This window comes from Amphiura filiformis, chromosome 13 (genome assembly GCF_039555335.1).
Source record: "Amphiura filiformis chromosome 13, Afil_fr2py, whole genome shotgun sequence".
Taxonomy (NCBI): domain Eukaryota; kingdom Metazoa; phylum Echinodermata; class Ophiuroidea; order Amphilepidida; family Amphiuridae; genus Amphiura; species Amphiura filiformis.
Genome location: NC_092640.1, coordinates 27,528,898 through 27,545,381, shown reverse-complemented (window position 1 = coordinate 27,545,381; position 16,484 = coordinate 27,528,898). Strand labels below are relative to the sequence as shown.

Sequence of the window (16,484 nt, the reverse complement as noted above, 5' to 3'; positions counted from 1 at the left end):
ACTCACTTCAGAAGAACCAAAGACAAACCAAACAGCCCTTATCAGGGCTACCTTTTATCCTAAAAAGTGAAATTACTTATGTTGTTAATAAAAAGAAAGCAAGAAACAACAAAGTAAGAAAGTAAGAAACATAATAAAGCAAAAAGGCATAAATAACCAAGAAAAAATAAGTAATTGCAAGTAAAGCAAAGGAAGTCCCATTCCGCATCCATTTTACCTACACTCAACAAAGTCTATAGCCCATAAACCCTCCCGTAAAGGCCATTCTCTGAATAAAGTTATTTTATAAAGTTTTCATTGAGAAATGTTTGATACTCGTGCATGGTACGTGTACTCCTTTTCAATCTTGAAGTAGCCAAACCACCTCCGTGGACAGAGTGAAAAACGGGTATATTTCTTTAAAATAACATTATCTTCAAAAGTTGTGAGCCGATTGAAATAATTGTTTTGGTTTATCAAAGCTAACTGTTAAAGATTTCTTTACATGCCAAAACATATTTCATCAACTTTTCAGAAATAGAAGAAAACTAGAGCGCAATGAGGATTCTCTTTTTTGGGGGACACCCTGTAGTATACCATTACCAACCACCTATGACTCTAGGTCTTTTTACATACAAACATCGCGTCCATATCCGTTGGGCATCGTGTTAACTGGACCTCTGTAAACCCTGCAGCTCTTATCATTTCTTCCGCTTTTTCAATACCCCAGGCTGTACCTAATCCCATACCATCTTCATTTAAGGATACGGGCATACAATGAAAAACACTGAAGTTGTAAACCAGAGGTGCATATGGGAACTGGATATTCTTAGCCATTGAGCTATGGGTGTAGATATCGTTCATAACGAATGTACCATCAGTCTTCAGCACATCGTAGCAGCAGCGTAATATGTCTCCCGGCTGGGCACTATCATGGACCACATCATTAGCCAAGACAAAGTCAAACTTTCCAGCCCAGTCTGATGGAAGTTTACACGCGTCTTGTTTCGCTACGGTGATGTTATTAAGGTTCTGTTTCAGAACTTTCGCTTGTATGATTTCAAGCGCTTTATCACTTATGTCCACTGCCAGAACAGTGCTATTCGGAAAGGCAGCTGCAAGAAGTGTACTGGTTGCGCCGGTGCCACAGCCAATGTCCAAAACACTGGCTCCGGATTCTGAGAAAGTAGATACAAATTTAGTTCGTTCTAAGTGTATTTTACCATGTTTTCCGGCACTCCGTGTATCCGCAGGTACTCATGCTCGTCGGTGAACTTTGAAAACACCGTTTTGCATCTCAATTCGCGAAGTTTTCAGGATAAAAACACCCCTTTTTAGCGATTTCATGAATGTTTTACCCTTCAACAGTGCCCGCCCCTTCAATACGCGAACGATATTTCTAATATACCCCTTTCTGACGGAAACACGTAGGATACGTATGATACACGGTACCAGTGAATGTATGCATCGTATAGTTGATGTGATTTGATGTCATGTGCGCCAAACGGATGATTGAAAATGAGATGATTTGTGCATGGGCTTGGTAAATGAAGAATAATGAAACCACGATGATTTATACTAGTGATTCGTAAATGAAGAGCACCTTTTTTAATTTCGAGAATAAGTGGTTTGAATAATGACCCCATTTTTGTGTTTCGCGAATCGCGTTATACCTCAAAATACCCTCTAATTTCGGGAAATTTCTGACGAGCATGAGTACCCAAGATACAAGGAGTGCCGGAACCGGGCTTGACACTCATACTTACATAAATTTCATTTTGTAAATGAAACTTAATGGCAATGGTATTGGCATTAATAGGTCCAGGTGTCCCCACATATGTGACCGTACACCACGAATGAGCCGTAACTTCGGCCCGGTCAATTTTGTTTTATTTCGTGTTTAGAAAATATACATCATGTATCATTTGACATCAAACGATATCCAGAAGCGGGGTTATGGTTTGTTGAACTTTGCTCCTTCAACAAAACGGTAAACCTTTTTCGGTTCTACGTGTTCTCTTTTTACACATTACTGGTAATAAATATCAAACAGTCATAATTAGCGGTTATTTCAAATCATCCTCAAGTCAACGATGTTCAGGAATGTCCTCTCATTGTTAATTGTTGGTTATACATACCTAGACAAAATATAATGCTTTGTAACCCACCGCTTGAACAGGATTTAGCCATTTAGCCAAAGCAAACAAAGAATAGAGCTATTGAAAAACTCTATAGACGTACACACAGAAAAATCGGACCTTCATTATGTAAAAAAATACCAAGTATAATGATGTTGTGTATAATTTCGACAATTTTTTACACAGGTTAAGTAAAATTTCATCAAAATGTTTTACCAGTTGTTATGTAATTTTAAAATGCACCTATTCGAAAGGCAAAACATACATTGGCCAGATATTTTGCCGAGTTTATGTAGTTTTTACCTATTTCAGGTAAGAATATAGCGCCGACCGAAAGCAATCATGGCGGACACGACGTGTATGTGATCGTGTAGCGCATGCCTCCTGAAACATCATTCAAATAGGTAGGTTTCGAAGTCATAAGTTGGAACCAAACTGGAGATTCGTTCGATAAGCTCATGTATGGATATCTTTGAGACATTAAAAATGGCTATTTATGGGTTCATTTACTAGATTTATCTACATTGGAATTGACATTGCAGCGTACGTATTGCCGCGATCATGATTACGTGCTACGACATTCATTACAGTACGATACTGTACGTTCTGTATACTGCGCCCGGACACTGCGTGTATACATGGTATAGCAATGTGTGTTTTGAGATAGATAGCGATGTAATACGGTGTAGACGTGATAATGCATTGAAATGACTTTGGTAGGTAGTCCTACAGTACCAATGGGAATTAGGCTTGAAGCATTTCAGTGGCTTAGTGTATTATTATAGCATTGTATCGTACATGTAATACATGCGAGAGAGAAATGCTTTACAAATTACATTGAACATTCACTATAGCGGGTTGAACTGATAAAAAAAAAAAAAAAAACAAAATAAAACTACTTCATGCATGAAATTGTATTGTTGAACGAATCTGACAGTTGACCAAGATCTGATGACTTCAAATCTATCATGAATTATGTTTCAGCATAAAATAAAACAGAAAGAAAGAAAGAAAGCCCCAATCCTACCTAATAATGAAGTATTTTTTTTGCTTAACTGGTATGTTTTTTTTTACAAATTTAATTAAGGTTGTGTGAAAAATACCTATTTGTTATGGGGTTCATATGCTACATAAATGTTATGTATGTTTTACATAAGTTGTGTAAAAAATACATAACAATTATGTAGTAAAATACCTATATAGCCGAGGTAAAAAATTCTACATAAAAGTTATGTAAATATTTTACTTAATAGCCATAGTATTTTTTTACTTATCTGCTATGTTATTTTTACATAATTCATGGTTATGTAAAAAAATACCTATTTGTTTGGGAGTTCATATGCTACCTAATGTTATGTATATTTTTTACATAACCTGTGTAAAAAAATTTCTGTGTGTACGGTAGAAGCTTATTATCCTCTTTAACAATAGGATTATTGATTGGTTTAAAAGGTGTTCAACTGGCGCTATCAAAATGAGATACATGTCACACCAAATTGAGGTATTGATTGTATTAATTTAAGGTCTTCCACCGAGCACCACCAATGTGTCTTTCACTTGACGTGTTTCAACAAATCACAGTGCGCTATTTTGAATAATGGGTCGTGAAGGTAATAATATGTCATGACAACTGCTCGGATGGGCCTATGTATATTGTCAGCGTTATAAAAGTTAGCCCTAAATGCGTTTATATTAACTATAGAGTTTCAAAATTGCAAATTACTTTTCACAATCCTACTTTTTTGTCAGCAGGGTGATCATAGCTACATAGGTGGTGGCAAGTGTATTTCATCTGTGCGATTTCTTAAACTTTGAATTAGTAGCATTGCACATTGCTTCAACAGGATGGGGAAATCCCTTACATGCTTGATGAATTTGATGCAATATACCCGGGGGAAAATAAAGAAAATAATTAAATATCCAAATCTAACGCTAAATACGGCACCTCCGCCTAATGTGATCACAAGCATTCCCTCTCGATTCAAAATTAGCAAAACTACAATACCCGAACTCATGGTCGCATGCCTAGTGCTGCCGATTTATTTTCGGAACAAATTCGGGCTTTATTCGGGACATAAGTGTGGGTGACCTACCAAGTGCCTCTGTCATGCCTGGTACTGCTGGTAAAACATCAGCCACAAGGTGTTTCTTGTATTTGGCCTCCGTCGAGCCGCCTAATGCTATCCAGAGTACATCACTATAGTCTGAATAGGATACTCCTGTGATAAGAAAATACAGGTATATCATACAACTTGTAATATTAACGTAAATATAACATAACGTAACGAAAACGTCTGTGTTCAAAGGCTAACAGATTAGAATAGTAAAGATAATGTTTTACCAAAATAGGGGAAAGCAGAAAAATGAAGACGAACAGGAGAGGCGGAGAAAGAAGGGGAGATAAGTACAGAAGAGAATAAAGGGAAAGGAAAGACGAACAAGTGAAAGAAAAAGAAGTAGGCGAAACAAAACATAGGAAAAATGAAAATGAGAATCAAAATGATATTAAGACGGCAAAGATGATAAATGATAATAATAATAATATTTTATTCTTATAAAGCGCATTACATTAAAATCTCAAGGCGCTGAATAATTTACAAGCATAAAATACATGAACACAATCAAAGATATTTTGAATATTCAATAATACGTTCTAGCATTTAAAATACAGAGAGAATGAAACACATTTTTGCACATCAATGGATAATGTACATGATTAAGAGAAGCAACAGCAAAGGAAAAAGCAACGATAGCAACAAGCAAACGAAATGAGCAGATATTAAAAGAGAAAAAGAGGAGGACGAAGTAGGAGATGAAGAACAATTCAAATAAAAGTGTGATAACGGGAGATTCCAGAAAACACCCCTAATAGAGGAGTTCGGATTTCGTGCCTTTTTTTATCCAGTCGTGATCGCTTTTAAAGTATCCAAAGGCGAAAAATCTAGCAGAAAAACATTTCAAAATCGGAAATCTTATTTGAGAGCTCATTTTGGACATTTTCGTGATTTTCATTCACTTAAGGAATCGAATAGTACAGTATTTTTGTGGAACCTGATAGCACATCACACATATCGAATTGTATTCTGAATACAAGGAATGTCCTTCTGATAACAAACAATTTAGGTTTAATGAAATTTGCGATATAATACAAGTTTAGGGCAAATTACTAAAATTTGATATTTTTAATTTTTGATATTTAGCTCTATAAATCTTATGATAATGTACTTAGAGTATGGCTGGGAAGAAAAGCTGACCATCAATTGAAAATACATATTTTGGTGTTTTGGGGAAAATCTATATCTTCAATACGTATAGTTCAAAATTTACCTATGATTGACGGCTTTTCATCCCAGCTAGATACACTTATAAAATTTACTTCGCGGACTGTTAAATTTCTATAATATAAATTTTTTATCATTTGCATTAGGATTTGAATTTTATCGTGAAGGATATGCCTCTTATTCAAAATGCAATTCTATATGCCTGATGTGCATTCAGGTCCCACAACAAAACACGTGAAAATGTGGCTATCCGAGCCCTTAAAGGATGGGGTATGAACGTTTGGACAGTATTATTGTGGGACATTAGAGCACATCAGACATATCGAATTGCATTCTGAATACGAAGCATATCCTTTTGATATCAAATAATTTGATTTTTTGAAATTCGCAATGTAATACACATTTTATAGTCCAGGAGCAAGATCCCACAAGGGGCCTAAATAAGGACTTGGTTCACCCTCCACTATATACAAGGTTTGACACCATAGGTAATTAGTATGGACCCTCTAGATCACTGCTAGGTAGGTAGTGGACTCAAATTGTGGTATCACTTTTTTTTACAGGTCATTTTATGTATGGACGTATAATCGCATAAAATCACAAAAATAGGACAAAATTAAGGGGTAGGGGAGATATAAACTCCAAGAACTCAACTTTTACTCGTGATTTTGAATTCATTTTGGTATCAATATGTAGCTAAATGATTTTCCTAACTTTCTAGTATTATTTTTAAACAAAAACAGGTTTCATTTGAGCATATTTGGAAGTATATAGTCCATAAATGAGTGGTAATCTAATTTTTTAAACCATATGTGTAAAGTTTGACATTGGCCTCAAATCTCACAACTATACCACTTTATATTTTCAAAATTGATTCAGTTTCCATTTTTAATTTTTTAATTTAAATTTCAATGTTTTGTTTTGTTTTTAATGTTAAGCATATCAAGGGAAACATTATTGTAACAGTTCCAAGCATTATAATATGTATGAGTTCGTTGGGGGTGTCTGTGGGACGAGGTGTGTGTGGGGTGCTGGGTGTACATAGGGTATGTGTGGGGGTGAGGGGAGGGGTGTGTGTGTACATATCTTAATATGTCACTACATGTACACTGCACCAACTTCCATTTACAAAATCCAACAACAATACAACAAGTTTCCATTGATGTAATATTTTGAATATTTATGTGTAGGACGTGAGTAACCACTGGGAAAAAGACAAACAATGTTTAGAAAAAACCCCAAAAAACCCAACAAAAACTGATTTCACTCGTATATCAGCATAACATAGAAAAATATTAAGGGGTAGGGGAAAATAAATCATCCGAACTCAATATTTTACTCATGATATTGACTTCATCTTGGTATTAAATTCTATTGAATTCAATTCAATATGTAAATCTAATTGATTGTTCTAAATTTTAGTATTATTTTAAAGCAAAGCGACCATTAGTTGTCAGGTAGATACACAGACACTGTGAGAAAAGGGTACGTTTTCTATGTCTAACAGCGTAAATATGACAATATTAAGGGTAGGGAAATATAAACTGCCATAACTCAACTTTTACTCATGAAAATGAATTCATCTTGGTATCAAAATGTATCTAAGTGATTGTTCTAACTTTCTAGTATCATTTTAAAGCAAAGCAATCATTATTTGTCAGGCAGATATACAGAAACTGTGAGGAAAAGGTAAATGTTCTATGTCTAACAGCGTAAAATGACAATATTAAGGGGTGGGGTATGAACGTTTGGACAGTATTTATTGTGGGACATTAGAGCACATCAGACATATCGAATTGCATTCTGAATACGAAGGATGTCCTTCTGATATCAAATAATTTTGACTTTTTGAAATTCGCAATGTAATACACATTTTATGGCAAATCATTAAAAATTGATATTTTTGATATTTAACAGTACTCGAAGTCAAATTTATAAATCTGATGATTTATACTTAAAGTGTATGTAGGTGGGATGAAAAGCCGACGATCAATTGAAAATTTTGACCTTTCGTATTGGAGATATGGATTTTTTTTCCCAAAACACCAAAAAACATTAGGTCTTTTGGGAAAAAATCCATATCTTCAATATGAAAGGTCAAAATTTTCAATTGATCGTCGGCTTTTCCTCCCAGCTACATACACTTTAAGAATATATCATTAGATTTATAAAATTTACTTCGAGGACTGTTATATATCAAAATTTGAAAAATATCAAATTTTTATAATTTGTCATAAAATTTGTATTATATCGTGATTTTCAAAAATGAAAATTATTTGATATCAGAAAGACATGCTTCGTATTTAGAATGCAATTCGATACGTCTGAGGTGCTCTCATGTCCCACAAAAAATACTATCGAAACGCCATAAACGCTCATTCTAGATCCCTTAAGGGGTAGGGGAAATTTATAACTGCCATAACTCAACTTTTACTCATGAAAATGAATTCATCTTGGTATCAAAATGTATTTAAGTGGTTGTTCTAACTTTCTAGTATTATTTCAAAGCAAAGCGATCATTAGTTGTCAGGTAGATACACAGTAACTGTGAGGAAAAGGTAAATATTCTATGTCTAACAGCTTAAATATGACAATATTAAGGGGTAGAGGACATATAAACTGCCATAACTCAATATTTACTCATGAGAATGAATTCATCTTGGTATCAAAATGTATCTAATTGGTTGTTCTAACTGTCTAGTATTATTATAAAGCAAAGCAATCATTAGTTGTCAGGTAGTTACACAGAAACTGTGATAAGAAGGTACGTTTTCTATGTCTAACAGCATAAATATGACAGTATTATGGGGTAGGGGAAATGTAAACTGCCATAACTCATTTACTCATGAAAATTAATTCATCTTGGTATCAAAATATATCCAAGTGATTGGTCTAGCTTTCTAGTATTATTTTAAAGCAAAGCGACCATTATTTGTCAGGCAGATATACAGAAACTGTGAGGAAAAGGTAAATTTTCTATGTCTAACAGCGTAAAATGACAATATTAAGGGGTAGGGGAGATTTATAACTGCCATAACTCAACTTTTACTCATGAAAATGAATTTATCTTGGTATCAAAATGTATCTGATTGGCTGTTCTAACTTTCTATAAACAAAGCGATCATTAGTTGTCAGGTACATACACAGAAACTGTCAGAAGAAGTCATTTTCTATATCTAGCAGCGTAAGGGACCGTTGACACACACTAGTCTTGTAAGGGGGAGGGGAAAAAAAAAAAAAAATTTCATCGCAAAAGACTGGGTAGGGGAAATATTACCATAACTCAACTTATTAACTGTGAAGGGAACACGGGAATACAAATCGTTGCACCAAAATTTGAATGTAGTATTCGATTGAGGTTTCTTACGTTAATTGGTGCAATTGGACCATTTTTAAAATTTGACCTTTATGATATTTTTGATATATTCGACGTTATAACCCCTGAACTAAGCTTCGTAGAACTATGACAATTGTCTTTTTTTTTAATTCTTAGCGATGAGAGGAACAATTTGAGATTACAACATTACAACATGATAGGATCATTTTTTTAGTATTGGCCCCATTATGACCTTCAACCCCTCGTGGGAAACTTAATTGCTTTTAAAATAATGCCAGAAAATGAGAACAATCAAATAGCTACATATTGATACAAAAATGGAATTCATTTTCGTCAGTGAAACTTGTGTTTTGGTGATTTGTATGTCCCCTTACCCCTTAATATTGTCATATTTTACGCTGTTAGACATGGAATATCATAACATTTTCATACATTTTATGTCTATCTACCGGACAACTAATGGATTAATTGCTTTTAAATAATACTAGAAAGTTAGAACTATCAAATAGCTACATATTGATACCAACATGAATTCATTTTCATCAGTAAAACTTGAGTTTGGGTGATTTGTATGTCTCATTACCCCTTAATATTGTCATATTTTACGCTGTTAGACATTGAATATTAACATTTTCATACATTTTATGCCTATCTACCGGACAACTAATGGCTTAATTGCTTTTAAAATAATACTAGAAAGTTAGAACTATCAAATAGCTACATATTGATACCAAAATGAATTCACTTTCATCAGTAAAACTTGAGTTTTGGTGATTTGTATGTCCCCTACCCCTTAATATTGTCATATTTTACGCTGTTAGACATGGAATATCAACATTTTTTTCATATTGTATGTTTAACTATCTGACAACTAATGGTTTAATTGCTTTTAAAATAATGCCTGAAAATGAGAACAATCAAATAGCTACATATTGATACCAAAATGAATTAATTTTCATCAGCAAAACTTGAGTTTGGGTGATTTGTATGTCCTTACCCTTAATATTGTCATATTTTACGCTGTTAGACATTGAATATTAACATTTTCATACATTTTATGTCTATCTACCGGACAACTAATGACTTAATTGCTTTTAAAATAATACTAGAAAGTTAGAACTATCAAATAGCTACATATTGATACCAAAATGAATTCATTTTCATCAGTAAAACTTGAGTTTGGGTGATTTGTATGTCCCCTTACCCTTAATATTGTCATATTTTACGCTGTTAGACATTGAATATCATAACATTTTCATACATTTTATGTCTATCTACTGGACAACTAATGGATTAATTGCTTTTAAAATAATACTAAAAGGTTAGAATTATCAAATAGCTACCATATTGATACCTAAATGAATTCATTTTCATCAGTAAAACTTGAGTTTTGGTGATTTGTATGTCCCCTACCCCTTAATATTGTCATATTTTACGCCGTTAGACATTGAATATTAACATTTTCATACATTTTATGTCTATCTACCGGACAACTAATGGATTAATTGCTTTTAAAATAATACTAGAAGGTTAGAACTATCAAATAGCTACATACTGATACCAAAATGAATTCATTTTCATCAGTAAAACTTGAGTTTTGGTGATTTGTATGTCCCCTACCCCTTAATATTGTCATATTTTACGCTGTTAGACATGGAATATCAACATTTTTTTCATATTGTATGTTTAACTACCTGACAACTAATGATTTAATTGCTTTTAAAATAATGCCAGAAAATGAGAACAATCAAATAGCTACATATTGATACCAAAATGAATTAATTTTCATCAGTAAAACTTGAGTTTGGGTGATTTGTATGTCCCCTTACCCCTTAATATTGTCATATTTTACGCTGTTAGACATTGAATATTAACATTTTCATACATTTTATGTCTATCTACCGGACAACTAATGACTTTTTTGCTTTTAAAATAATACTAGAAAGTTAGAACTATCAAATAGCTACATATTGATACCAAAATGAATTCATTTTCATCAGTAAAACTTGAGTTTGGTGATTTGTATGTCCCCTACCCTTAATATTGTCATATTTTACGCTGTTAGACATGGAATATCAACGTTGGTTTGTACGTCCCTAACCTTTAATATTGTCAAATTTTACGCTGTTACACATTGGAAAATTAACATTTTTATCATATTTTATGTCTATCTTATGGTTTTTCTGTTAAAAATAATACTGGCAAGTTAGAACAATCAATTAGCTACGTGTTGATACCAAATTGAATTCATTATTATGAGTAAAGGTTGAGTTATGGTGGTTTTTATTTCCCCTAAGGCAAGGTTTAGGGAAATCATGAATTCCAACATTTTTGCAAATATCTCCAAAACCTTTCATGATACAATCTCAAGTGAGTTTGTGCTTATGTAGGGATATGTTGGCCATGTTATGAAGGTAATAAAACCGTTGCCATGGTAACCAAGCAGTCGCTATTGGCTTCTGACCAATCACATTCAAAGTTGGGTTTTTCCTGTTTTTTCGCAAATCACTTCATTTTTCCCAATAGAAGTATACTCACATGTTGAGTCATGTTCCTGCACACCTCCACTGATTTTCCCCCCAAAAAAATCCCAGTGGAGGGGGGGTCAAAGTGAAATTTTCGTTTTTTGGCCAAAAATTCCATATTACTTACAAACTTTTTACGGGAAAATCAGTGGAGGTGTGCAGGAACATGACTCAACATGTGAGTATACTTCTATTGGGAAAAATTAAGTGATTTGCGAAAAAACAGGAAAAAACCAACTTTGAATGTGATTGGTCAGAAGCCAATAGCGACTGCTTGGTTACCATGGCAACGGTTTTATTACCTTCATAACATGGCCAACATATCCCTACATAAGCACAAACTCACTTGAGATTGTATCATGAAAGGTTTTGGAGATATTTGCAAAAATGTTGGAATTCATGATTTCCCTAAACCTTGCCTTTCGAACCACCTTAATAATGCCATATTTGACATGGTTATACATAGAAAAGTAACCTTTTCTCACATTTTATGGCTATCTACCTGACAATTAATGTTTGCCTTGCTTTAAAATAATACTAACACGTTTGAACAATCAATTAGATACATGTTAATTCCAAAATTAATTCATTATCATGAGTTGAAGTTGAGTTATGATGGTTTATATTTCCCCTACCCCTTAATATTGTTACACACGCTGCTACATGTGGAAAAGTAACTATTTTTTTACATTTTCAGTCTATTTTCCTGACAAACAGCGGTTGATCTCACCCCGCACATATAAATATTCAAATTAATACATGAATGGCAACTTACCAAACAAATTTTGTTAATAGAACTTATATAGTTCAGCTGAGTGACATATTAAGACATGTAAAACACCCCAACCCTGAACCCTATACACACCCCGCACCCACACCCACATACCCACCCACCCCCCCCAAACCCACAAAACACAAACCAACATGCAAGCAAACATGCACATACATAAATATTTGAACCATAACATTAAAGTTTGCCTAGATATGCTTGATATTAAAAACAAAATTAAAAAATGGAAACTTGATTAATTTTGAAAACAGAAATTGGCACAATAGTAAAATTTGAAGCCAATGTCACAAAAACACCCACCCTACGCATTGTTGTGAAAAATCTGATTTTTCACTAGTGTATGGACTGGCCACTTCCAATCATGATCAAATGAAACCTAGGTTTGCTTTCAAATAATACTAGGCAATTAGAACAATCAATTAGCTACATATTCATACCAAAATAAATTCATTATTATGAGTAAAAGTTGAGTTATGGGAATTTATATCTCCCCTACCCCTTAATTTTGTCCTATTTTTTGTGATTTTATGCGATTATACGTCCATACATAAAATGACCTGTAAAAAAAAAGTGATACCACAATTTGAGTCCACTACCTACCTAGCAGTGATCTAGAGGGTCCATACTAACTACCTATGGTGTCAAACCTTGTATGTAGTGGGGGATGAACGAAGTCATTTTTTTGAGGTTGCTGCTCCTGTACTATTATGGCAAATGATTAAAAATTGATATCTTTGATATTTAACAGTACTCGAAGTAAACTTTATAAATCTGATCATTTATACTTAAAGTGTATGTTGGTGGGATGAAAAGCCGACGATCAATTGAAAATTTTGACCTTTCGTATTGAAGATATGAATTTTTTTCCCAAAACACCAAAACAATTAGGTCTTTTTGGGAAAAAAATCCACATCTTCAATATGAAAGGTCAAAATTTTCAATTGATCGTCGGCTTTTCCTCCCAGCTACATACACTTTAAGAATAAATCATTAGATTTATAAAATTTACTTCGAGGACTGTTATATCAAAAATGTGAAAAATATCAAATTTTTTTAATTTGTTATAAAATTTGTATCATATCGTGAATTTCAAAAAATGAAAATTATTTGATATCAGAAAGACATTCTTCGTATTCAGAATGCAATTCGATATGTCTGTTGTGCTCTCATGTCCCACAAAAAATACCGTCGAAACGCTCAAAACGCTCATTCCAGATCCCTTAACTGCATCTCCGATAACATTGGCAACTGGAATTCCCGTCATATTTTCAGAAAGCAAACTTGGAAATCCAGCCATTTCGTTTATTGAAAAGTTTCTTCTCTATAGGGGGGTGTGTATTTATTTTCTAAAATAGCCCAATGATAATGGTGGTGCATGTGGAGGTTGTAGTGGGGGGATGGTGATGGTGTGTTGGTGGTGAGGGCGGTGTGGTGTTGGTAGTGGTGCCCATTTAAACAAGTGTAATCTGACCATACCTTTTGGTCCGTCTTTCTTGAAGCAGTTTACAATTTTTCCAAATACTTCCGCCAGAGCAGGAATAGCCAGTGAATAATGAGTGCTACTATCTGTAGCCCCTGCTCTTGTTAATGCATTACGACGACATGGTGGTAGCAAGAATCGATCCACTCCTGAGGAATCTGTTGATAATTCAACAATACTGCCTGTGACCATAGCTCCAAGCCACTCCCTAACGTAGCTGCATTTTAACAAGTGAACAAATTGTTTTTATTCAAAATAAACTCACTGACCATTCAGTACATATTCGAACTCAGGAGAAGATACTTGCATTAATTTGTTAGAAACCTTAATCTAGGGTTAATTAATGAAACAATTTATCATAATATATGTCATCATAAAATGAACATAGGGACGTACCATTTGACTTCCAGGGGGTGGGCTGGATGTTTTTGAAAAAATATCCCTCACTACATGTACATGAAAAAAAAAACACCTTTACCCACTATCACTGAAAAAACTTTCCCCACCTACAATGCATGAAAATTAAAACAAAAATAACACCAAGACAATACCTAGTATTAAAAAAATTGACGCCTTCGTCGGCGTAAAAACAATTTGCCTTGACCCCCAACTTCCAGGCCCAATGGAATTCAAATGGTGCGTCCCTGAAAAGTTTTCGAATAATGAGTTGAAAGGAAGTCAAAGTAAAAAGTTGAAAGGTTAACTGGCTAAGCAGCAATAATCTTACCGTTCTTTTGACTCCGTGGCTTGAGCAATCTCTTCAGAAGATTTTGGTTCGTCCCATTCCGCCATCTTTTCAAACAGTCCAGTCTGAACGCCTAATGCTACAGACAAACACAAATGGCTGTCTCCCACCAATTGAGACATTCTCTTAGTAAAGGCATCTTCTGTTTCTGTTGTTGACGCCATGTTGCTGAAATTTGAAATACCAAATCATGATGATTGGTTATAACTGATATGGCACTCTCCTCAGGCGCCATTGGGAGACTAGTCATATAGGCTTCCCAGCACATCCCATTTTAAAGGGATTCTTATTTTAAAAGCCAAAACATATTTAGGGCCTCGTTCGCAGCAAAAACATGACAAAACTCTCCTGGCAAGTCAAATAATATTAATGTTCCTTAACTAAGTCCTCTGTTATACTATCTTCACCAGATTTAGAAATAATGGGTTAAGAGGGAAGGAAAGGCTAGAAAAATGAAACGAGGATAGACAGTGATCACTCTATAGATAAAAAACAAAACAAAAAAAACAAGAGGGACTTAATAAAAACAAATGGGAAGCCTAAGAGAGGTGGGGGAAAGAACTACTTGCGTATTTATTGAAGAAGAAGGTAACTTAATGAAGGGAAGGGCGAAGTAATTTGAGGGGAATTAATTTAAGCACCTAGGCACTATAAAAAAAACATCCACAGGGGGCAATCAGTGGTTCACAGCAGTTTGGAACAGAAAGAGTGAAGGGGTACAGTAAAGCATCAGACACATGAAATAAGGTGTTTATGCACTCTGCCCTTGACGGATGGTGCGCCGTTGTCAGATATGTCTCCGACTACTCCATTGATCTGTGAGAGCATGGCAAGGCATGGACAAGCTCTGGAGCAGGTAGCTCTTCTACCTACAAATGATTTGGTAGCAGTGCCTTCAGATATGACGGGCACAAACTGGTGTGCATTTTGTAGAGGACTGTTGCTGTAGCCACTTGACGTCTTTGATGATGAGATGTGATGTTCAGCTCGATCTGTACTACATCTTCGCTCACGCCTATGATTCAAAGGGCCATTCTCTGGATAGAGTCTACTAGAGTGGTGGCGCAGGTACTCATCCAAGACAGTGAGGCGTATTCCATCACACTGCGAACTTGAGTCTTGTAAACGGTTGCTCTGCTTTTGCCATCAAATTTGCTTGCTACTCTACTCAGAGCGCCCAGCTTCCGTCCTGCTCTGGACGAGACGTTAGAAATGTACTTTGTCCAGGTCAGCTTGCTGTCGACTGTGACTCTCAGAATCTCCAACTCCTCCTTCTCAGCTGGCTTGGTGATCAGACTTGGCTGGATTTCTCTTTCTTGATATTGTCAGGGTTGTCTCTAGATGCAGTCTCACAGAACAATTTGGAATCATCTGCGTTATAGCTTTCACACTCATCCCCAGGTCATCAATGAAGACAGAGAACAACAGTGGGTCCAATATTGACCCCTGGGAAACTGATGCATTGATGGAGGAAGTACTTGATGACTGGTCAGATAAGACAACTTTGATAGAACGATCTGTCAGGTAGCTCCTACTCTAGGCGAGCAGCTTGCTGGATACTGGATATTCCTTTTGCCATGAGTTTTGAGCAAAGACCATTATGCCAGACCTTGTCAAATGCTCCTTCGATGTCCAAGGCAATCAGACGCACATCGTTGCGTCTGTCCAGGGAGTTGAACCACTCTTGGTAAAGAATGGTGAGGATGTCAGCTGTGCTGTCGTGTGGCCTAAATCCAAATTGTATAGCCGAGATCCGTTGGTTTCTAAGGAGGAACAGCCTCCACGACCTTGCTGATGATCCAGATCAGAAATATTGGGCGGTAGGTAGATGGACGGAACTTCGCAACTCTCTTGTAATTTCGTCAGGACCAGTAGCTTTATCTGGATGCAGATTCCTGAGAAGCTTCTAACATCTTTGACCTTGAAGGCTAGCTTTTCAATTGAGCATGTTGCTGAATGCTGACCTTCAGGAGCAGATTCTTCTGTGCTGGCAAGCTGAAATTTAGCGGCAAAGGTCTGGCAAAATTTGTCAGCTTTGTCTTTTGATGTAGTGTAGACTTGACGCTCATCCTGCAGCACTAGTATATCAACTCTGGTAGATTTACCAGACAGGATGATAACAGTGTTCCAAGATATCTTGCTGCTTAGAGTTCTTCTTCAACTTGTTGTCATAGCTCCTTCTGGCTACCTCTTTGATGATTGTACTCCT

The 16,484-nt window shown here is 35.3% G+C and overlaps 1 protein-coding gene across 1 annotated transcript; it reads right to left on the bottom strand.

Moving 5' to 3' along the window:
• Window positions 1-597: 597 nt before the first annotated feature.
• LOC140167544 (S-adenosylmethionine-dependent methyltransferase Rv2258c-like) lies at window positions 598-14,439 on the bottom strand. The gene is made up of 4 exons (XM_072190847.1): window positions 14,258-14,439; window positions 13,527-13,747; window positions 4,211-4,336; window positions 598-1,157 (listed from the first exon to the last, which is right to left on the bottom strand). Exons 1-4 carry the CDS (start codon window positions 14,437-14,439, stop codon window positions 598-600), a joined length of 1,089 nt encoding a protein of 362 aa, XP_072046948.1.
• Between the last annotated feature and the right edge of the window lie 2,045 nt (window positions 14,440-16,484).

What these genes read in the sequence shown, in the direction of transcription:
- LOC140167544 (XM_072190847.1), bottom strand. Translation starts at nt 14,439, where the DNA reads ATGGCGTCAACAACAGAAACAGAAGATGCCTTTACTAAGAGAATGTCT. An exon ending in GCCACGGAGTCAAAAGAACG is followed by an intron (nt 13,748 to 14,257) that starts GTAAGATTATTG and finishes GTTAAAATGCAG; the next exon opens with CTACGTTAGGGAGTGGCTTG. An exon ending in AGGCATGACAGAGGCACTTG is followed by an intron (nt 1,158 to 4,210) that starts GTAGGTCACCCA and finishes CTACTTTCTCAG; the next exon opens with AATCCGGAGCCAGTGTTTTG.